Genomic DNA, 23,708 nt, shown 5'->3' on the forward strand with positions numbered 1-23,708 from the left:
CTTTATGCAACACCAAGCTATTATCTTCTTTTAAAAGGCTTACTGTTGTTAACTCAAGTTATGGGTTTGATACAGGAACACCAGGTCCCTTTCCCTTTTCCTTTCCCTTCTTCTCAGATGGGAAGTTAGACAAGTTGATTATTATAGCCTTAGGAAAATACTTTGCTTACATTGCTCAGAGATGGATAGCAATGATTTCACATTCAAGATTGCTCTCAAAGGCATTTCTAGTCTTCCAATCGAAAAAACATCTTGACTGAAGCAACAAGAAAGCATCAAGCCCACCCTTCACTTTAGGAACAGAATAAATGCTCCTTTAAAAAGTACATGTATCAGTACATAAGGATGCTGCACCATGCCAGAAGTCCACCTTAGAGAGTATCAGGTGTCCTCATTTATTTTCTTTTTGCTACTCTGTTCTTGGCATCTGTAAAACTACCCCATCACACACACCACCAAGGCCTGAAGGATGTGGCCATACAGCAACATTCTCCCCTTGGATGTTAACTCCCAGGTAAAAAAAGCAGCTCATACCACTAAGTTGGAGCAAAGGAGGAAGGAATGTGGAAAAAACAAAGGTGGAATTGTTACTTGGCAGAAGTAATCACAAAGTTCTGGCAAAACTGAGCTATTTTCAGCACTGCATGTTAAATTTATTTGTAAGCCATTTTTACCCTGTAAAAGGAAAAAAATACTTGAGATGTCCAAGGAGACTTTAAAATTACCAAGTCTTGCAGCTGGTTTGTAAATGGTTTTACTAAGGCTCTCTAGCTGCCCTTCCCTGCCTCTGTCAGTTCCTATTTCCCAGCATCCCATAAATTACCATGAATGACAACTGACTTCTTGGGATTTAAGGTTCATCTTTGCAACGTAATTCTGTACAAAACCAAACCTCACCCACTTCAGGATTCCAAGTTCAGAGGTTGTAATGAATTGTTCTCTAGTTGCAAACAGGGTCACAAGTTACCATTGAACACTTTTACCAATTCAATGTTGTGCTGATTTCCTACCTATTGTGTGCTTAAAAACTGAGGAAAAAGCATTTTACTTACACATGCCCTGCTCAAGCATGTAAAACTGGAGACATACAATTCCAAGTCAAAAAAAGCAAACAAGCTGGTAACACCAGGATAGTTTTTATTTGCTCCCTGAATTAAATATTGGCAGATACAGAAAACTCAGATACCAACTATTTCCTCAACATTTACAAGACTGAGTTTGCAATGTCAGAAAACAAGGACATTTATGCACAATCCTGGCAACTGATAGTGTGAGTGCACAAGATGGCCCTGCCTGAACATCAGCTTTTTAGAGGCAGTATCCCTGGTCTCCAGCATCCAATGCTGTCCCCTCACTGACAATTGTGGCACCACGGAACGGCCAAGTAAATATCCTGAGTGGGCAGCTCCAGTGCATTTCCCCCTACAAAGGATTTATTCCATTCTCCTCCTGAAGGGGCAGAGGCAAGATCAGCACATCCAACAAATAACCCACCTATGAACACAAGCTGATGGCTGTGGCACCCTTTTCACTCTATTCTTTGAGCACAGGGGAGAAAACAGCACAGTGAGGCTTCCAAGTAAGCTGTTTTTAAAGGCCTTGCTGCTGCCTACACATTGTCTGAGCCAGAGGCACACTCACTCCCTGCTGCCTCCTGCAGCATCTCACAGTGGGTTTGCAGCACTTTCCCTGCTGTCTGAGGGAAATTTTCAAATAAATGGCCATGAAGTAAGCAAGGTTATGTAACTGAAATAATGTGGATACACAGACCATGTGCTGCTGAAGGAAATACCATTCGCTCGTTTTCACACTGGAGCAGAACTTAGGAACTTGCATTATCCTCAAAGCAGCTGGTGCAGTCAATGCCCCCAGGGCAAAACACAAGTGTAGCTGGTGCAGCAGGAGAAGCCAGGCACCTCTGCTCCCTTTTAATAAAAAAATAAAGAAACAGACACTTCTCTGAAACATGTCTGCTAAGCTGGGGGCACAAAGAATGATCACATGCAGGAAATGGTGATCTGTACAGCCATCCACCATCAACCAACCCTCAGGGAAGCTGAGCACACATCACCCCCAGTTCTACAGCACGGGAAACACATGGTTTTACCAGCTCCACTGTGCAATTTGTGTTAGATCCTAGCATGGCAGATGGCAAGAGATTTTCCCTTTTGGAAAGATCACAGAAGTGCCTTCTAGGCTGCAAAATGCCTCGGGCGTCCTCAGACAACTGCATCTTCTCCAGGCACAAGAACTCCTGAATTCTGGTCCTGCACTCCAGATCCTAATCCACATGCTCTTATTCACCAATCTTGCCAGTGTCTCTTCAGCAGGAGTTCTCTTAGCTTCAGAAGCAACAATGACTCCAAGTACCTCAGTTGTATGACCATTCTTCCACAACCCTGATGGTTAGATCTACAGGGGCATAGAATGCATTTGCATCTACTCTCTCCCTTTGTATTAGTAACAAGGACCTCCCAAAATATAGCTTATAGTACATCATATCCAGGCTCCAGAGGGATTTTAGGTACCACCGCCTCCTGCTTTTCCCTTATAGTTTTTATACTGGGTTGCAACATAAGGTGCAAATGAGGGAGGGAGGGAGTGAAGCGGCAAAATTGGGAACACACAACTGAATTAATGATGGGATTGTCAGTCACTTTGATGTCAGGCCCCACATCTACACACCATGCACTGGCATTGATCTTGCCCTGCCCACTTGGCCCAGAAAGGCAGTGAGAGCCTCTTGTCATGCTGAGCCACCATGTCAGTCTTGGTCGCCATCAGACGACTCCTCCTCTGCCTCCTCCAGCCACTGGATAAACTTCTGGAGCTGCAGAGACAATGAAACATAATTTGGTATCAATTACAGTCCTGACATGTAAGAGATGCTGGAAATGCTCAACAAATACACTGTGTTAGTGAGCATCACTATCATGCACAGCAAAGAGAAAGTGTTCCCAGAAGAAACAGAAATGGAGGGAGATTGAGGGAGAGACAGACAATTAGGTGAAAAACAACTGGGATGCCACAGACAAATGTAGACTGATTAAATTCCTAATGGAGATTCCTCCAGTCAGACAATACCTCCAACACTCAGCAAAAAGACAAAAGCTTGTGAGTTTCTCAGAGCTTGAGGGCAAAGATATGGCAGCTGCACCTTAGCTGACATGTTAGGAAAACTCCTGCTGGGAAAAAAACCTGTCCCTCAGAAACTGCTATTAAAAAGGCAGCTCATTTTACATTTTAACTGGGCTTAAACAAACAGCTGAAAGCACTGCTGACCTATACTAATAGCTGACTTTGCAAAGGTCTTGAACAAAGTTGTTGTTCAGATGGCTTTTTTTCCCTCTACTCCTCTTCCAGATCCAGGGAGGAGGACTGGAACAGGGCTCAGCCAAACTGCAGCACAAAGTTCTGCCTGATGGAGGAGGGAAGTTTATATGCTCCTTGCAACAGAAGCCAAATGAAACCACTCAGTACAGCAAATGCTTAGAAATATATGTGAAGGGACTGCTGAGCCAGGAATGAAAGCTTCAAAGGAATTGCATGGGGCCAGCACACAGGGCATTGGCCTAAAGCCCATTTCAAATGGGTGTTGGCTTAGAGAAGCCATGCTTGTACTCCAGAAAGTGCTGGCCTCGTGCTACAGAGAGCCCACTAGAAACAATCCTCATACTACCTCCATTCCTCATCTAAACAGGATAATTATGGCAGAATGCACAGAAATGCCTGTTCTGGAGAACAAATCTGTGTTGCTTAGTATTCACTGCATTGGTGTGTTTCTTGGCCTACCATGTGATGGCAGCTGCTCCACAGAAGGTGACAGTGACACCAAACTTCACTCGAAGTTTCTTTCAGCAGCTGTTGTCTGTCTGTCTCCCCCCACCCCAGCCTCTCCCAACACCTTTGGGACTCACCCGTTGGTTTTTACGAAGCTGCTTTCCTTTGTCAGACGTGTCCCGCAAAGAGAACCAATTGAGAATTACATCTTCATCCAGAATTTCCAGCTGGTAAAATGTCATCAACACCTGCATCAATTAGAACAGAGCAACAAGCACTCTATAAACTCTTTTGGGACTAGCTCATGTCCAAGTACAAAGTTTGCACGAAATCTGTGTCTCTCAGCTCCATCTTCACCAGAAGGCACTCAGTCTGCTTCACTTTCCTTCTACTGTTAAAAACAACTGCGATTCTCCTACCAAGCCTTATGTTCCTGACAGATGCTGTGACACACAATGAGTCAAAGTTCAAGCCCCATCAGCTTCAGCTCTGAGGATGCTGGGTATGACTGAGAGCAGGGCAACAAGAGGTCACAGAGAACATCAGTTCAAGACTTAAGCTCTCTTTCAAAAGCAACCTAAATGCTATATCCAAAGCAGACCCAACAAGCAACTGACGCAGGCTCACACACAACAGACACACGTGCAGAGGAGCATGAACCTATCCAGCTCTGCCCCAGGCTCCCTCCTCCTGCCAGCTTTCTCCTTGCAGTGCCTTATGGCAGGCGTTAAAACAATTGGTCATTCGTCAGCTCGTGCCCCTGCCCCTACCCCGTGAGAAATCAGGTTTTCTCAGGGTGCCCTTGTGCTCAGGCAGAACAGGCACTTTGCAGTCGGTCTCCTTGCAGCAGAGCACTAACAAAGCTGGCTGCCAACTCCGAATATAAAGTGTCACTTCAATTCCTAGCCTCTAGGGAAACCCAGGCCTCTGGAACAATGGACACATGCCAAACAATTGCTGTAATTCAAGGACATTTTGGCTCACCAAACTGAAGTCTTTTGGCTCCAGTCCTAAGTGCTTTGCCATCAGCCAGAAACACTGGTAGCAGAAGTTAGGATTACTCTTTCTTGAGTAATCAAGAGTTAAGCAGGCTCTAGGAGAGCTCTTCCAAAACAGACAGGGGCTTCCTGTGCTGCTGCTAAAGGAGCCCTGCAATCCAAGTCAAATGCTCTCCATGTGATAGGGCAGACAGAATGCAGGGACAAAATATTTGAGAAGGATGGTAAGGAGGAATATATGAAAATTCTCAGAAGCAGGGAGACACATAATAAGCCACGTGACAGGTTCCCTTTATTCCCAATTTTATAATTACCTCAGCCTGAATAAAATTCCATTTTTATTCCCAGCTTTTCTGTTCTGCATTCCAAAGTACGATAAACCATTTAGCAGTGAGATCCCAGGGACCATGGAGAGATAAATGAAGTGAAGCTCTTCCTATACAAGTCTCTGGCCTCGCCTCTTCCAGCGTCACACAACAAGGGCATCTATGTTGGAAGCTGCAAAATAATAGCTCCCCACAGGCTGCAGGCTGGTAATTAATACTCATCCTCAGCTGTGCTCCCTCAGAAGCACAGCCAGACACAGAACTGCTTGTTTTTTTTAAAACAAATTGTTATAGATGGATTTTCTACACACCCTCTCCACCGAGACCTCGAAATTCTCTCCCTAAAGCAGAGAAGTGATGATGTAAATAGGATGCATTCCACTGTGAATCTAGCAAAAATAGATTTGGGAGCAGATACTCACTTTAGCTATCGATGTGCAGAGACTGTCATGTTCCAAGAAGAATTCCTCAATGGCACATAAGGCATTCAAGTGATCTGATGCTCGTTTTATGTAGTTCTTAAACAATGGGGTCCAGTTCTTCAGCAGCTGCAAGGAGAAAACACAGAAGAGCTCCTGAGCTGAGATGGATGGGTGCACTCAGCCCTGTGTCTCAGCTGTGTTACACCAAGAAAGTGACCCAGGGAAGCACTTTATGAAACTATTCAGCTGACTACTTCAGGTATTTAATCCTCTCTGTCCATGAAACAGATGCTATTAAGTCTCACATGTGAGGACAGAACCTGGTTTTACTAAGCTTTCAGAATATCTATTAGCTTTCTTGTTTTTGCCTCTCTGGATAGAATATCAGATCATCACAATAAATGTGTTCAACTGAGTCTGGTATTCAAACAAAATCTCTTCACTGCAGGCTGATAAGGAGAGATACCTACATGCTACTCACAGCCTCCCCCCACAACGCAGCTGACATTTCAGTGGAATTTTCCTTCAAAGCAGAAGGATGAATAAGGAAATATAGAAAAAGATAATGCCAGGTTAATTACCAGATGAGTAGAAGTGAACAGTAAAAACCAACCACCCCTAAAACAGGAATACGTCAGAGCAGCCCCTAAGTGCAAATCATACATTTGCTGTGTGCCTAGAGGTTTGTTTGGATCCTGAAAACTGTTGCAGGGAATGAGTGAGAAGGAAGAAGGGCAAGAAGAAGTTGCACTATTAGTTGCTCTCTCCTCCAAGGCTTATTTTTCTTGAAGTCTTAAGTTAAATGATTTTAGTGCTGCTTCTTCAAACGATATTTCTGAGTCCCCCACAGCTGTTTCCCCTATTGTACGTATCTGGGAAATATGCAGTAGGGAGCTCTGCAAAGCAGCACAGACTGACCTGAATCTGGCATAGGAGATAATATTTAGATCCTTGTCTGTAAAAATTTTGAAAGGTATTAGAACTTGGGTAAGATATAAAAATTCTCTATTGGCCACATCATGACCTGACCATCCTACAAAAACATCATAGGAAATTAAATCAGAGTTCCACATATTTTTAAATGGAGTAATTAAACAGCAGTTGCTCCTGAAACTACATCTGTATACAGATACACAGGTTTGCTGTGCCTTCAGCAGTGTCTCCCTACAGAACATATCTGGTCTGTTTTGAAGGGAAACTGGCAATTCACAGGGGCTTGGGGTGTGAGGAAGAAGCTTTGAGGCACCTACATTTGGGGTTAATCAGCATTATACTGTCCAGGATAACTGTTAACAGGCAGTAGACCTGAGAGAGTGAAAGCTCCAGGATACACAGTGGATCTACAACTCAGGCTATGGAGATAGTCCAGGCTGGTGTGAACTACCAAAGGTAGCCTGAGCTAGGAAACAGTGCTCATCTATTCTGTAGTACTGCACTCCACCACCTCTTCAGACACATTTGCTATGCAACTGTGCTGGAATTTGCATGCCTCAAGCAGAAACAAAGAAGGGGATTAGTACAAAAAAACTCATCTGTACAGTGTTACACTGACTGGTTTGAGGAACAGTAGTAACAGCACAGAATGATCCTGATCATCATGGTATCACAATAAAACAATTGAGGGTTCTGTGGCATTTTTAAAGGAGATACTTTAGCAAAATGCTTAATGCTAAACACTCTTCCCTCCTCTACAACCATCTCCCCATTCTTATTATTCTTTGGAATCCTCACCTCAACTGCAGTAAAGCTACTGGAAAGTTCCTTCCAGGTTAAGAAACACTTTGTAATACCTTTCTATTAACACTTTTAAATCATAAGCAGGCACAAATCTAACCAGAAACTATTGCGTTTCTGAAAGCAGGTTGTTTATAAAGAAAACACTCACAACCCCAGGTTCAATTCAGTGTGCCTGCTGCTGAAAAAGAGAAAGAAGAAAAAATATACCATGTCAAGTTGAGAATATGCACTGCACTGTAACTGGTGCTAATAGTAGGGCTCAGCCCCACAGAGCCCCTAGGAAAAATAGCCTCTAAGCCTGTATGACCAGAGAGGCTATTTTGGGAGTTCAATGAAAATCTAAACTGGAGAATTAGAAGCTTGCAATGTGGATTTGATAAAACACTGAAAAATGTGAAAAGTTACCTGACAGAGAGCCCTAAGGACAATATCACAATTTTTCAAGCTTTGACTCTACATAGATAACTCCTCAAAACAATCTACAGTCTGGAGAAAGCGATCACATTTCTCTGACAGGTTGATTCATCTTACATCAAATCTGGTCAACAAACGATATTCTAACAACTTCAAAGAGGTTTGTGATCCAGCTCTCTTGTCAGAAGGACAGTCTCAACACCAAGGTAATTTCACACCTACCACCAGCACAGAATGCCATCAGGAAGTACGTGCAAAACATGACAGACAAAACTGTAATTCCAACCTGTTAGACCACAGTGGCATCTGCGCTGATCACCATAAATGGCTTCAGTGACAGCAGAAATCCATTTGGTCCCCAAATAAGCAATCCCACGGTGTGTTCACACATACACTATTACAGAATCCCAGTTCTAGGAAAGGTCTATAGTTCTAGGAAAGGCCTATTTCTGCACCTTCTTTGCTTTACAATTTGTACAAGAGCTGAACAAGACACCTTATATACATCAAACTGGATACCTCTCTTTCTCAAGCCTCCATGTTTCCTCTGAAAAAAAAAATACCCACGGGCATATCCTTTTCCAGATGCTTGTTTCCTAAAATTGCTGCAACACTTTAGAGCTTCATGTTCAGGGGCCAACATTTCAAACCACATACTGTGGTTTCAAGTCAAACCATACATCACAACTATGGCATTCCCACAATTTCCCCTCCTGAGCTGCCTGGGACTGCTCTACCATGGTTTTTACATAAGCACCCCATCTTATTTCAGCATCTCTTGGTCAGAGCTAAGCTACAAAGAGAGTGAGAAACATTAAACAGGTCTGTATGGTTGAGTGGGTTTCTGATATCCATCACTCTCAGAATGCAGGTAGCCCCATCTCACACAAAGTAACACTTTTCTATAACTACTCCATCAGCAGCAGCTCTCAGCCCAAAACTGCTATTGCCTGAGGCAGTTTTAGCTGCAAACTTCAGCAGAAACTGCTTTCATTATGTCCTAACCTATACCAAGCCTGTGTTTGGGATTTGTAGAGTGTAAATAAGAATTAGTAAATTAATGGACTGTACTTTTTACTAACCAGGAAATTGCAAGTAGCAGAGAAGCCACTGTTCCAGATGCTGTACAACTTCTGCCTGAAGAACTGGTCTTTTCAGAGCACTGCTGGTAAATACACAAAGCTGCTGTCTCAGAAGACCAGTGATGTGTGTTTAATAAGCCTTTGAAACCTGCTTCACTACACCTATTAGAGGCATATCTCATCCCAAATATTGGGTTATTATAACAGTGACAAACATCATGAGTGCAAGTGAACACACCTGTACCTCACCAGGACACTGTGCTCCTGCTGAATGCAGTGCAGAAAGTCAGCACAGCAATCCTGAACACAGTGATGTCACCAATCATGGACAAACTGTCCCAGAGGATTCTCTAAGAAACTTCCTGGTTGTTTTTTACAAGGGAGAATCTGGAGAAACTGGCTGCCATGATGGCCAATTGGTTTGGCACCTGGCTTTCTTTGATAAATCTAAGGGTAATTTATGCTTCAGAAATGAACACAATTCTCTGCCTAGACAAATGCCACCTGCCTATGACATGACACATGGTCACTCTAAACATTACATTTTGATTATTACTACTTCTCACTAAAGGTGAGCTGACTTGCTCTGTCTGCTGCTAAACATGAGCATTAGCTTTCCATTGATGAAAAATACATGGACAAAGTTACCCAGACAAACTCTTCAAGTACTTATTTTTAGTAACAACATTATTTTTAGTTTCTAGGGGTCTAGGACAATTACGCAAAACTTTATGCTTTTATATGTCTCATCCCAGACTAGAACATCTTCTGACTGGGTGCTGCAGTGAAATTCTCCTTTCCCTCTCATGCTAGAGTAGGAGCCTAATCTGAGATGCCATATCCCAACTGGGATTAAAAAAAACCCCATCCTATATAGCTACCAAGCTGTTGTCTAGATGAACTGCTTTCCACTTAAAATCTAACACCTGCTCCAACATTTTCTTCAGTTCTCCTCCTTCAATTCTCTTTTTCCAGACAGGACATGCTATTCAAGGAAACAGTCTGGAAAAATTAACAAAAGCAAGCAGAATTTAAGCAGAGTGAGCAGCAATATCTCACTAAGCCATCTGAAGAACAGATAAGTTTACACGGATGTTTTCTGCAGAAGGCATGTCCACATGTCCAAGAGGTGAATTAAGTAGCATACTTGCATCTACACAAAAGAAAATTAGTTTTCCACCCTTTCCTATCAACTGAAAACACATACTTCTTCAGAGAAAGGATTATGAGGAAGTCTAGTGTTCCTCTCAATCTCCTAAAAGAAAAGAAAAATTTAAGTAGTCCGTCCCAAACATATGTCAGACCTATTCATTCTGAAAGAGCATCTTCAGAATCTGTAGAGTTTGCAAAATCAAATACATAAATGGACTGTAACAGGGAGACAAAAATACTGCAATGACTTCAGCTTGGGTGAACAAAACCATTAAGAGAAGACTGCCTGCTTTTTGAAACAGATCCTACCCTATTTTGTCTGTCATAAAGCAGGAACTTGACGTTGGTACACCCAACTACACAACCCATCTCCCTAGAAACAAAGCAGAACTTTATCTTTGCACCAAGACAACAATATCATGCCTCTGCATTTGGCTGAAAAGAAAACAAACAAAAAAACCTGGCATCAATCATAGTATGCAGACAAGTAAGACCTTGGAAAGGATCCTATTGGGAGAGGAGTACTCCCCACTGCCCCAGGGACAGGACTTAAGAGAGACTGGAACTGGGTTGCTGGAATGCAAGCCTGTAAAGTCATCTCTTAAGAGACCCTCTCTTTTCTCTTTTACAGATGATGCACTCCTACTGTCTCACACAGGCAACAGAAACAACCACAGGTACTGAAGTAGAGCTCCCACACCTACAGTCTCAGCTGAGCTCTGTCAGTCAGAAACAACAATTTCATTTCATTTTCACTTCTATAGAAGACAAAGAGACTCATGAACTCAAGGAGTTCAAGTGGCTCCAGGCTTATACAAAGAGATTTCTCAGGCAGGATCTACCTAGGGCACACAGAAAGGCTGCTACACACTTGGAGATAAGCTCAAAGAAAAGTCAAATGGAGCAGGACTCACAGGAAGTAATGCTGAGAAATAGTTCTGGGAGTCCAGGTTTGCATCCAGCTGCTGCAGTGGGAACTCCAGGATCACTTTACTGAGCACCTGCATCATCTCCTTCAGGCCAATGTTATATGCATACCTACAAAGAAAAATGCAAAAAACGCTCAAAATTTCACTCTGTCTGATCTCTGCAGACTGTGGCTATTCACATAGATGGAGCAGAAAATCTGATTTTCATCTTCTCAATGTATTTTTAACTTGGTTATTTTGTTTTCCAAATCTTCAGGCAATAAAATCACTTTGCATTGCATCAAGCCCTGCATAAGGCTGCACGTTCTGAAAATCTGTTATCACAACTGGAACATGCTGCTGCAGGGACAGCACCCTCACATTTAGCAGAGTGCTGTAGGAATGCTCATGCACAAAAGAAGGCACACAGGTTTGGATTTGAGAAACACTAGATAAAAGGCACTCTGATTATGTGTTCTAGACTTGCTGCTGCAAAAATACTGTGGACAAGCCACACCACAGCACAGCCCCAGCTGCAAGCAGCTGGCTGAATGCTGCAATGCTGATAGCAGCAGACCTGCATGAACTTCCAGGCAGTCGTGCCAAGAACTGGCTTGCTCTCTTCAGTCCACAGTTACTTAGCAGCAATTCAATCTCTTGTTACAGAGGTGGGGCAGGAAAAGCCTAACCACCAAGGATGCTAGAGATGCAGGTGGTGCTTTCTATCATCTGTTGTCATTCAGTCATGATGTTTAAGCTGCATTTCTCATGCTCCATACTGAGAAAATGTCTAACAATGGGCATTTACATGATTTCTCCTCTTCTTTTGACACGTCTGCTGTCAATCCCAACTGTTCAGCATAAGGGACAATATCCCTAAGGACACCCTGAGGTTCCCTAAGGATATCCCCAACTCACTTGAGGGAGTTGATTTCCAGGACCAGGTTGTCACAGGAAATGTTTTCTTCGTCACCCCTTTGTAAAGTACCCAGAACCTCATTCTGGAAAACTAATGAAAAAAGGATAGGCAGTTAGACATGAGGGAAAAGCATAGATTCTTCAAACTGCTCATTACTGAAGAAATTATGCCCTTCACAAAAAAAGCATTCTGATACAGATGTCTATTTGTTCTCTGTAAGCTGACACAAACCCACATCAACTATACTTATAAATAGTGAAATATAATTCAAACAAAGGAAACAACCTACTAAATATTGGTTTACCCACAGAAACCAGTACAAAGCTATTTACCTCTGCAGCCTTTTAGAGCAGTTTCCATTACACTTTCACAATCAAGCCTTTCCTATTCAGACAAACCTCATCTTCCCATAACTGAAAGTATCAATTCAAATCTAAAATTTATTGGTTTAATTTCCTTTGGGGCAATATTCTAACATGAGAAAGTTTTCGGGTTTTTCCAATTTGGCCTGAACCTCTTTCAGATACAGGTAAGCTTAACACAACAAAACAGAAAACCAAAACATCTTTGCCAAAAGAGGCAGCTCCTACAAGGACATTTATTTCTCCAGAATGATTACAGTAGTAAACTGTCCATACAGAGAAACTCCACTGGACCTTCCCTTAGTCTTTAAAATTGCAATGACACTGTCATTTAAAGAGACAGCTCAGGGAGGTCTCTTCCATGAAGGTCCAGAGATAAGGAATGAAAAAGATCTAGCTCTTTGTCTAGTTTCTTATCCTTGACTGCCTTGGGTTAACCCAGCAGTGATGCAGGGAATACTAAAAGAACTCTGTAGAAAATGCAGGAAGTGAGATCAGGAAACAATGTATCATAGAGGTGCACAAATTTTCCAATATACTCAGAGAAAGCAGCACAAACCTCACATACTGCATTGTCTACAAAGCCACTGTACTTCTTCAGAGCCCATCTCACCTTTGATGTCATCCAGCTGAGGAGAAGCTGCCCGACTGTCTGGCTCCTCAGAGCCCATGCTCAGGTCACTGTCAGATTCACTCTCTTCCTCTGAGTGCATAGCTGGGCCTGAGGAAGGAGAAGATGCAGCATTCAGCACTCAAAAGCTGCAACTATCACATGCCATGAGGAACCAGGTGTCCCGGGGACTTCCCAGCCAAGTCAGCAACTATCTGTCCTTGCGAAGAAGCTTCTATTTACAGGTCCAGATGATTGTATTTGCTGCAGAGGGAACACTACCACTGGCACCAGGATAACGGGATCTTTTTGGGAGTCTGCAGGCAGACAACAAAGGACAGGGACAGAGGCAACTGCAGTTTGCACAAACTGCTGACTCACAATGGAGCAATGTCAGCAGACACTGCCACTGGCAGGAAGAAAGCCAGCAGCAGCCAGAATAGCCAAAGCATATTCCCATCTGAGGGAGGGCCTGGTGTCCTATAGTGCAGCATTCCCAGAACAGACAACTCTGTGTGTTACTGCAAGGCAAATATCTAACAAACACCTTCCACGGAGCACAGGTAGAGAGAATCTGGTCCATTGACCAGATGACCTGCTTTTACCTCTCACCTTCCCTCCACACATAGCTGTTATCTGGAGACAGTCTGCTTCACAAAGGCCAGGTCTTGCTCTAGACACAATTACCAGCATCACACTTGGCCAGTTTCCCCAACACACACCTGTCTGTTCACCCCAAGGTGACCACACTAAACTTTTCCTCACCCCATAGGCTTTGTCTCTGCTCTTCTTCATCCTCTTCATTCTTGTCATCTGCTTTCCAGAGATAGCCTCTGCCTTCTGAGCCTACATCCTTTTTATTGTAACCTGAAAAAGAATCAGCAATCAGTGTGGATGTACTGGATCTGCTCACAGGCAAAACTGAAACAGACTGGCATAACCTGCATATTACTGCCCCTTCATCAAGAGGGAGCTGAGATTCCTGCAGATGCATATGGATTTCAGCTTTGATTTTCTCACACACCTTGACAAGTGACTTATTCCTTCCTACAGCATCAGCATTTGGCAGACCCCTGACAAACCCACACTGTAGCAACAGTACTTCACAAGGACAAAGCCCTTGGACACAGCTGAGTATCCTTGCTTGCCCTGATGAAAACACATAGATTCCAGGTTGAATGCAACACTAAAGTCCACCCTGGCACTGCAGTGTCTGGAATGGGGCTAGTAAAGACCCCAAAAGGTCACGGAAGACAAAACTCTCTGCAGAGCTTTAGTGCATGGAGACAGAGACTCTCATACCTTTCAGTTTCACTTTGCTCTCCTTGTTCACACCAGAATCATCACTGAACTGGTCATCATCCTCTTCCTCCTCATCTGGGGGGTGCAGAGAGATCACTGTGCCCTCAGAGAGAGTGATGCCAGGACCTACTACTACCTGAAAATATATGAAACATATCTTAATGAAAAACACTCTGAGTGCCCTCTTGTACCTCCATCAGCAGCTCGACAAGCTGTCACTAACAAGTATAACTGAGGACAGCAGCACTACTACATTCCATACTATACTGCCCCAGCCAAGAAAAGGGAAGACAAGGGTGGGAGCAGTAGCACAGTCTCCACCTCTGCAAAAAGGCTTGTGGCAGCCCTGTGTTCTAGAATACTACAGTGTAAGATGAGTAATCTACCAAGATGCAGAAAGCAGAATAGACATCAATCAGCTCACCTGAGAAGAGAGGACGCAGCGGGGCTTTAGCTTTACTTTCTCCTTCACTTCAGCCTCATCGCAGATAACAGAATGGTGGATCTCCGTGTTATCTGCTACACGCACTCGGTCCCACAGAACAGCTCCATCCAACGTGACTTTATCACCTGTCATACACCACCAAGTACAAACATGTTGAGGAAGGCTGTCTGGTGCTCTCTGACACTGCTGACTCCACTAGGAAGCATCTTACTGACTCTCAATGCCCTTGATGCATAATGGATGTTAGATGACAGGGGAAAATTTGCCTCAGAGGCCTATATCCACGTTTTACCCAAAGTTGGAAGACAAATTTGTTCTCTACAGACTTGAGAGTAACAACTGACATCTCAGTTTTGGACAAACACAGCCAAAGCACAAGAAACATCTATAATCCAGCCAAGGATAAGACAGAGTGAGCCAGGAGGGAGCAAAGTTAGGAGTGAGCTGCTAGGAAACAGCTCATACAAATAGGGACAGATGTCCCTCATTTGCAGGATGTTGGTGGTTGATAAATCTAGACCAGTAAAGGTCATGCATTCTCTGCTGCTGAAACAACTAATTTGCATGAAGTACTTTACAGCTTCATTATGGTACCCTGAAAACTTTAATCAATTTCCTCTGCTGGAATACCAAGCTTTTCTCCTTTCTCCCCATTAGCAATCAATCAGTACCCACCTATCATCCTCTCTCAGTGCCAAACACACTTTAAAAACTGAATCCCAACAACTGTGTGCCATGGCCTGGCAAGGCTGGCACATCCCCCATTCTTCCACTCACCTATCCTACAGTTCTGCCCAATAACACTGTTGGTGATGAAGCAGTTGCTGCCAATGACCGTTCCCTGCCCGATGAGCACATTCTCTTCCAGCACACTGCCGTGGCCAAGGCTCACATCCACCCCTCGGTAAATGTTGTGTTTAGAATGGGTGTAACTCTGGTTCTTGTCATCAGTGAAGTTCATCTCTGGAGTGAGAGGATAAACCCAGCGCCGGATGATGTCAGAGCACACAGCTTCATACATCAGCAGGTTGCATATATGAGCACCATACTCTTCTGTTGTTACATGCATATGGATCTGGTTCCCCAGGACCTGGCAGACAGGCAGGAGCACATCAGAAGGTTCTCTAAGGCAAAGTAATAGGATCTCCCCATAACAACCCTCTCCTTACCTCCTCATTCACCAACAGACCACGCACAAAGTCATCCCGTGTCTGGTAGTCAAAATTGTCTGTGAACAGTTCAGCCACCTGCCAGGAATAAAGTACATGGAAATAACATAGTTAGAATCAAGTTATACTAAATGGGAAAGTGATGGTCTTGCCTTGAAAAAAGCTCAGACTCCTGCTAGGAATACTGACCCTCCCATCTCCTCTTCCTCCTCCTACTCCTCCAGAATCCATGAACAGATTCTGATTTTCAAAAGGGGCAAGACATTGCTTTAACATTTCCAAGCAATTTACCCAGCCTTACTTTGTAGTTTCACCCCCAAAGGAAGGCTGCAGACAAACTTTATCAGATCTGGAAGATATGTTAGTGAGCTTTAGCTGGAATAACCTTGAATGTTACCCTAAGATGGTACCAGCTTACAACTACTGACACTTCTCCACAGCACAGCCACCACCTCTGCTACACAAATATTATTACACCCAAAGTGAAATCACTTATTTTCTGAAATAGTTCCATCCTGTGCCGAATCAGACATGGCAGACATGCCAAATCAGACTCTGGCTGCATACACCATGTAGTTGTGCCTGGGCTCGAGTGGTGGATGCCAGAAACAGACTGAGCCCCAATGTGTTCCACACAGCAGCACCACATGATCACCCAGGTCCTCAGCTCAGCCAGTTCTGTTTTCCAAACCTGGTACTCAGACCACACACGCCCTGCACACCAGCAGTAAGTACCAAGGGAGCAATGCAGACTGAGTTTTGGACCGCTGGAAGGGCAGGACTCACCTGTGGAGAGCAGATGCTGATATGACAGTCCAGCAAGTCATGACGCACCTCGACATTCTCAATCGAGTTCTGGAACAGACTCTGAAAGAGGAAAAAATTCAGATGACCCGAGCGCCTCACGTAGCACTGAACCCCAAAAACCTTCCATATGCCAGGGGCAGTACTAACTGAATTATTAAACTAGCTGAAGTTCTGAGGATCAGAGAAACCTACAATCTACACTAGACCCAATTTTGGCAGGCACAGACTGGTCACACAAAGAGCTGAGTGTCAGCCAGCAGAGACTGCCCCTGCCCTTACGAAGTGCAGGTCTCCCACAAACAGCTTGTACTTCCAACAATCACTTTTCTTCCAGAAGGCTCCTTACTTCAGTCTTTAGGAGTTACAACTGTACAAAAAAACACTGATAAATCCAAATACCATTTTTACAGCTATGAGCCAGTTTTATATTGTTTGGTTTAGTGTCTTTTGGTTTTTCCTTTTTGGTTTCCTATGGTGATTTGTACTTCCATCTGAAGACATGAAATAACCCCCTGATTACTGATGTGGGGATGAAAGTATACAATCACAGCCTTAGTTCTGAGTTCAAGAAAGAAACTGGTCCATCTATCTCATGGAGAAAGTGCCTCCACAGACATTTACAGAGTATTTACTGCATTATTAGGTGAACAAACAGGTAATAGGAGGTACCACTCCTTGCACCTTTGTAATTCCACCCCATGTCAGGCTCAACAACACTTCAAAAAGGAAAGGGATGTTAAACACTGGAATGGATTGCCCAGAGAGGTGCTGGTGTCCCACACTTGGAGGTGGTCAAGAAATGACTGGACATGCCATGGTCTAGTCGATAAGGTGGTGATCTAAGATTGGACTCTCTAGTCTCAGAGGACTTTTCCAGCCTAAATGATTTGGTAAAAATGGTCTGTGTATGGTAGTGGTATAGGCACATCAATTTGGGAGCCCCTGAGATAGCACAAATAATCTCCTTTCCTTTCTCCTTCCACCAAGGAAAATAAATAAAGGGCAAAACCTGAACTGTGAGAAATACATCTGCCTCATGTTCAAACTGAAATGAGTCACAAACATACATGTCCCAGCATGATTTCACCAAGCCTCAAATAAAGATTAAGGGGAAAAAAGCCAGTATACCCTAAGTTACTTCCTATCATCTGCTCCTCCAAGAGGAGCAGCTAGGACAGTTCCCCAGCCCTCATTCAGGGAGGATCTCCTTGGCTGGGCTGCTTCACTACCACAGCCCTTTTCCACCTGCCACGTTCCAGACGCACCATAGGAAAGCGGAATCGTTTCAGCCCCTGCGTTCTCTGGTAGTGAAGGACACGGCTTGTGGCACTGTCCATAGCAATAACAATGTCATCCTCCTTGCACCTGGCATGGTGGCCAGGTGAGGACTTTTTGAATATCATCGTCATCACAGACACATTCTTTTCCATCTTACGACGCAACCTGAAAAAGGAAGACAGAACTATAAGAACACTCCTCAGAGAGCTACAGACCACAGCCTCAGCACACCGGGCAAGAATTCATTCTTCCAGCACCTACTTGTGCTCTTCCAGGGCTTTGGATATATTGAAGTTGGACACCACATCACCAGTGACAAGGATGAAGTCGGAACGAACAAGGGACTTGGCATCCACGTCTCGCAGCACGTCACCAAGGGAGCGGTACAGATCCGAGGTGACAAAGCGCACCGTGTTGGGAGATGTGTGCCGGCACCACTTGGATTTTCTGGGACAAGGAAAAAAACATCAGGAAGGCATAAAGAGGCTGCTCCTACAGACACACTAGGACACAGTGTCCCAGTGTGCGCCACACCTGTAAGGGGATGCAAGGTGCATCCTGTGACAGTGAGCCTGCTATTGCCAGGCTCAGGTACACTCAGAAGGTGAACTGAGGAGCAGTCCCACAACACTCAACCGTTTTAACACTGCACAACCAGCCTCCTACACAGCAGGAATGGTCTCTTCTGAGATATATTAGGAGACCACTGTTGAAAGGGTGTTTCTTACAGTTTTCATAAGAATCAGTGAGGCTTTTGAGGCTTTGAAGAATACTTTCCATGATAAAACTAAAAAGAAAAAGAGATTCTTACTGCAAATGCTCTTTTATCTCAGCTGACTTCCAACAGCAGAAAACAAAGGTTTCTTCCACTCCAGTTGCTGTTAGGAACTCCAAGGTATAGTCAATCATGGCCACATTTGCCATAGGTAAAAGAGCCTGAAAAAAAACCAAACCAAACCAAAAAAACCCCATACAGAGAGCTGAACAAACACTCAGTACCCCAACAACAACAACAGCCCCTTCCAACTCAGGGATATAATGCCATCAATAGTATCAGAAACATAACACAAGTAACTGCTCCACCAGGTTTTACAAAAATCTTTTAGAGTAGGTCTAAACAGTAAGGGCTAATTTGTGGTCTTTCAGGGGTAGATCCTTAGTTCTGAAAGAAAGGTATAATAAAAAGTGAAGTTATCACTGAAAACTGTTCAAGAAGACTCAGATAAATGACAGAGACTGGAAAAAAATCTGAAGTGCTGATTCCCTGACTCAGGCTTTAACTGCTTCAAGAAGAACCTGTCAGACACGAATGACGATGCCACAGGAATATGAGTGTCCAGAATTAAACAAGGGGGAAAAAAAGCCCAGCCTAAAGTGAAGTAAGTACGCTCCTGACTTGAGATTCAACTCACACTTTTAAACAGAGTTACCGAGTCACACCTGAGTGATGGCATACCATTCCTTAATTCATTTTTGGTGCTGTTTCATTTCAGGCCTGAGCTCGCATGTATAATTACAAGCATCACCAACGCTTGATCAGCAAACGAGGTTAAATAATTGTTCAGACCTAAAGTCTCCAGAAGCTTTTTATGTTCCTTTAACACACAGCCTTTTGAGCTGGATAATTGAAGTACTACCCCCATCCATTTTTCTGGCCATGTTCTTTCACGCATTACAGCTGGCAAGGGCCAAGATTTTGTTTCTTTCATTAATCAGAAACAAGCTTGTCCAAACCCACTGCCAGTCCTGCACCAGCCATAGACGAGGAGCCGACAGTGCAGTTCGGCACGCCATATGGACAAGCGGAAAGCACCAACACAGCAATTAAACCCTCGCTGCCTCTCCAGCGGGTGACAGAAACTCCTACGGGTGAGAACTGTCAGAGAGCAGGAGGGCGGGAGAAGCCGCGACGGCGGATGCCCGAAGCCGGGGAGGCGGAGAAGCCTCGTCCCCTCCCGACCCAGCCCGGCCTCTCGGGGACGGTGAACACCGGGACAGGCGGCCCCGGAGCTACCGGCGCGGCGCAGGCAGCAGCACCCAGAGAGGATTCCTCACCCGCGGCCGGTCCTTGGAGATTGGGAAAAAGCGGCGGTTGAAGCTGTCGGCGACCAGCACGGCCTGGAGCGGCGGCGGTGGCTCCTCCTGCGGGTCGGGACCGCGGGCGGACCCCCCGCCCGCCCCGCGCCGCGCGGTACCGCGGGCCGCCATCGCCGCACGCGGCCGCAGCCGCTTCCGCTTCCGCTCGCGACGGGAGCGGCAACGGGCGCCCGGCGGGGACACAACAGCGCGGGGCGGCGCATCCCGGCGGGAGAGGGGCGGGAGCTACTCGTTGCTTTCCCATCATCTCCTTCCTCCCGACATCACCTCTGTGGCGATAATCCGCCGTTGCACGGCCTCAGGAGCGGGGAGAGGCGTTTCATCGCCCTCCCCCGAGGAGGGAGCGGGGGTAGAGCGGCACAGCTCGCTGCCAGGGCTGGGCACGGCCTGGACCCGGCCTGGGGAGGGCCTGAATGTCCTCACAGACATCCCCAGGTGGCCTCGGGGTTTGTGTAATGCTTTGATATGACCCCGGTGTGTCTGGTTTTGGGAGCAGTGATGTTTTCTGATACACTTCCTAGAAGCGACGTGTTTGTTCTGCGTTTCCAAATGTCCAGACGCTCCTTCTGCAAAGGACAGCCTTGATGTGAAGCAGCCCGTCAGTGCACAGCTGACACCTGCCATCAAAAAGCTGTCCCCAAAACCCACAGCCCCTAAGGGACCCTTTGGAGCTCGCTCAAGAGACCCTTCCAGAGTGGATGGGAGGAAAGATGTATTTTCTGACTGGGGGGATGGCATTTTTCTTCCCCTTAGCTTGGTGAAGCAGCTGGGATGCTTCAGTGCTGGTGTCTGGCTGTCCCCCTGCTCAGACACCGTCAGTTCCACCGATCCCCATCCCCTCCAACCATTCCTGCCCCAGCCCAGGCTCTGTCCTAGCACAGCTCTGATTGTGCTTCAGTACTAACCTGGTCCGCAGAAAGGGATGGGCTGTGTACAGCCCTCAGCACAGAAACCTGCCCTCAGCTGTGTCCCTCCTCTGCTGCCTTTCCCTACTGCTGGTCCCAGGCCTGCAGGACTTACCTGGCACAGTTCACACAACGCTATCACCTGCTTATTTGTCACCGAGGAAAAGCTGTGTGATAGCCCTGCAAATTCAAAATCAGGAGAACAGGATGAAAGACCTCCCTGGGGAGCTCCTAACAGGATGGCAGCAGAAGGACTGTGGAGAGTCCTGAGCCTGGCAGCAGGAGAGCCCTTTCCAGTGCTGGCTGCTGCAGGACCTGGTGCTTGCTGCCTTTCTGTGTTGTCATGCTTCTGCCCCTGTCCACATGGAACAGGTATTCACAGCCCCTACTCTGTCACCTCACCAGCCTCTTTTGCTGCCCCTCGGTCCCCACAAACTGACCCACCGTGACACCCTGCTCTGGTCCTCACTGCTGTCATCTGCTACTGAGTGACAAGCCAGAGTCTCAAATTCAGTTGTGGTCTGTGAGAAACAGAGCATTTGCACCCCCACCTCTGTGTCAGGGCCTCTCCCAAGGGCGGAAGGCAGCACACACTTATCAGCCCAAGGCACACAGTATGGCCTTTCCACCCTGAGGGAGGGAAATCAAGGGAGGCACCACTTAACCACAGACCTGCAGCACTACCCCAATATCCTGGGCAGTGCTGTACAGCCCCGATGACATTGCTGAGGGGTCTTTAGTAAAGGGAAGCAAGCTGTAATAAGCAACATGCAGTATTCCTCCCCACCAACTGAATTGCAGGTCCAGGTCTGATGTAGAAAACAAAGAGTCCTCTGTCTCCTGAAGGACTCTGCAGCATTGGATATTCCCTGAAATTTCCCTGAGCAGTTAAAATGTTCGGGCATCACTTACGTGGTGCCATCTGTGCCCAGTGACTTGTGACTGAGCCCTTGCTGTGCTGCAACTTGTGGCTGAGCTTCTTGACCTTAGCTAGTAGTCAGGAAAAAAATCAGCAAGGATGGACACAGCAAGAAAATAGAAATGAGCAGCCCGTGGGAAATAAATCATCCCCATCCTTTTCAAAAATAGGTATCTGCATACCCCTGGGAATTCTGTTGCCCTGGCAAAGGAACTAACCCCAGAAAGCTCCCAGATGGTTTCAGCCCAGGGGTTACAGCCTGAGGAGTGATCCAAGAGGTGGATTTGTCATTGCCTGAGGTCAGGACAGTATCTTAGTTCCTGCCTCTGTGGCACTAAGTGCATAAACAGCTCCAGAAATCAGGTCTGATCCAACCTGCACAGCCACTGCATGTGTTGGGACCAGGCACAGAGAGGTTGATGGGGGAATCAGCAGATTATCTGGCTAATTACATCCTGTTCTCTCCAAATGAGGCGAGTTTCCAAGACGTTGCCCTGGTAAATTGGCAAGAACAGGGGAAGACAAATCAAGGTAATTGTTAATGAACTAAACTCAAAATCAGCTTGATAAATATTCCTCAGGCTTTGCAGACACGTTTCCCTCTGGTCTCAATGGGAACTAGCAGGCCAGCAGCACCCAGGCCAAACATTTTCTGAAAAAAATGTAATTCCAGGGGAGTTTTAAAAACTGAAATTGCCTCATGAAAACTGAAATGAGACAGAACTGGGTTTGACTGGAGGTCTATCAATCCCAGTACCCCCCAGGATCCCACCCCAGGATGATGGGAAGACACAGAGACTGTGGGACTTTTTCTTGCTGCCTCATGCTTGGATATCCCTGGACAGAGCATAAACCCTGGAGAAGACAGCATACACCAGCTCTGGGGATTATGAGACTGGTGGGGATGCTCTGATTTCCTGTGACATCTTTCTGGTCCCTGTTCCTGCATTTTAAACCCTTTTCTCTTTTCATTTGTTCTCTCTGAGCATTTGGTTCTTTCCTATCTTTTCCCTCTGCAGACACAATGGCCCATGAGACATCTCTAAGCCTTGATAGGTAGCTCTGGGTTGGGTCATATCTTAGCTTTGGGGCTCCACAGGGCCTGAGTGGAATCAGGGGGTCCCCAGAGTGGTAAGATGAGGATCAGTGCAATCAGGAGGATCACAGGAAGTCTGCATGGAAGAACCATGTACCTAACACAAGGCCCATTTCCCCTCACATGTCCTACCTGGTGGCCAGCAGCTCTGATGCCCTTAGAGCATCCTTCTGTGCCTTCAGCAGAGCTATGAGGCTTCTGTCATCTCAGCTCCAGGGATGTCAGGGACATAATTAGTGCCTAAATTCAGCTCTTCTTGGCCCACTCCATGCTGGCAGGGAGCCTGGTTTGGTTGGGGCTATTCTCACACAGAGCCAGAGGTGACAGGGGCAGGCCATGAACCCTGACACACAGAACTATGGGCATTCAGGGGAGTGTCCTGGACTTACCCAGGACAGCTGATGCTCACTTGGCAGGTCTAGAGAGGGGTCTGCCTGCCCCAAACACCCTTGGAGGAGCTCCTGCCCCTGGGAGAAGAGGTGGCCAATGGCCAGGACATGGACATTGTCCAGTCCTCTTATACATCTGAATGACTCTGTGCCTGACACAAGATTTACCTGAGCACTGAACCAAATTTTGCAGGGAAAAATAAAACTGCAGACCACAAGTAAGTCAGTAAGCATGAAAGCCAGATATATTCTACACCCCAACCCTTCTGCCTCCCTCCCACGCCCTGGGCTCTGGCCAAGCAGGGACAGCAGGGATACTGACTCACAGGCTATTCATCTACTCTTTGCTCATTTGGGCTTCTCCTGTGTTTCTCAGCAGAGGGTTTCTGCCAAATGAACTGCTGGGCCTCCTCCACTTTTGGTTCCTGGGTTGACAGCCTTGAGAAGGTGAACCGGACATGCAGCTACCCTGTCTGCATCCCCCTGGGTTTCCAGCTCCCCTGGAAATGACTTGTTTCTATCTGGTATTCCTTTCTACCACCAGGATGCTGGGCACAGCATCCATCATCTGCTTACAGGGCAAACACATCA

At 45.8% G+C, this 23,708-nt stretch overlaps 1 protein-coding gene across 1 annotated transcript; it reads right to left on the reverse strand.

Moving 5' to 3' along the window:
* Positions 1-911: 911 nt before the first annotated feature.
* EIF2B5 (eukaryotic translation initiation factor 2B subunit epsilon) lies at positions 912-19,919 on the reverse strand. The gene is made up of 16 exons (XM_062499159.1): positions 19,767-19,919; positions 18,523-18,647; positions 17,973-18,158; positions 17,699-17,876; positions 16,413-16,493; positions 15,627-15,704; positions 15,235-15,547; positions 14,437-14,582; positions 14,013-14,148; positions 13,476-13,577; positions 12,714-12,821; positions 11,738-11,828; positions 10,826-10,949; positions 5,527-5,652; positions 3,918-4,028; positions 912-2,830 (listed from the first exon to the last, which is right to left on the reverse strand). The coding sequence occupies exons 1-16, from the start codon at positions 19,917-19,919 to the stop codon at positions 2,765-2,767; spliced, it is 2,124 nt and encodes a 707-aa protein (XP_062355143.1). The 3' UTR covers positions 912-2,764.
* Between the last annotated feature and the right edge of the window lie 3,789 nt (positions 19,920-23,708).

This window comes from Cinclus cinclus, chromosome 10 (assembly GCF_963662255.1).
Source record: "Cinclus cinclus chromosome 10, bCinCin1.1, whole genome shotgun sequence".
Taxonomy (NCBI): Eukaryota; Metazoa; Chordata; class Aves; order Passeriformes; family Cinclidae; genus Cinclus; species Cinclus cinclus.

What these genes read in the sequence shown, in the direction of transcription:
- EIF2B5 (XM_062499159.1), bottom strand. Translation starts at nt 19,919, where the DNA reads ATGGCGGCCCGCGGTACCGCGCGGCGCGGGGCGGGCGGGGGGTCCGCC. An exon ending in GCAGAGACAAAGCCTATGGG is followed by an intron (nt 12,822 to 13,475) that starts GTGAGGAAAAGT and finishes CTCCTTCCTCAG; the next exon opens with GCCCAGCTATGCACTCAGAG. An exon ending in CTGGAAATCAACTCCCTCAA is followed by an intron (nt 10,950 to 11,737) that starts GTGAGTTGGGGA and finishes TTTTCTTTGTAG; the next exon opens with GTATGCATATAACATTGGCC.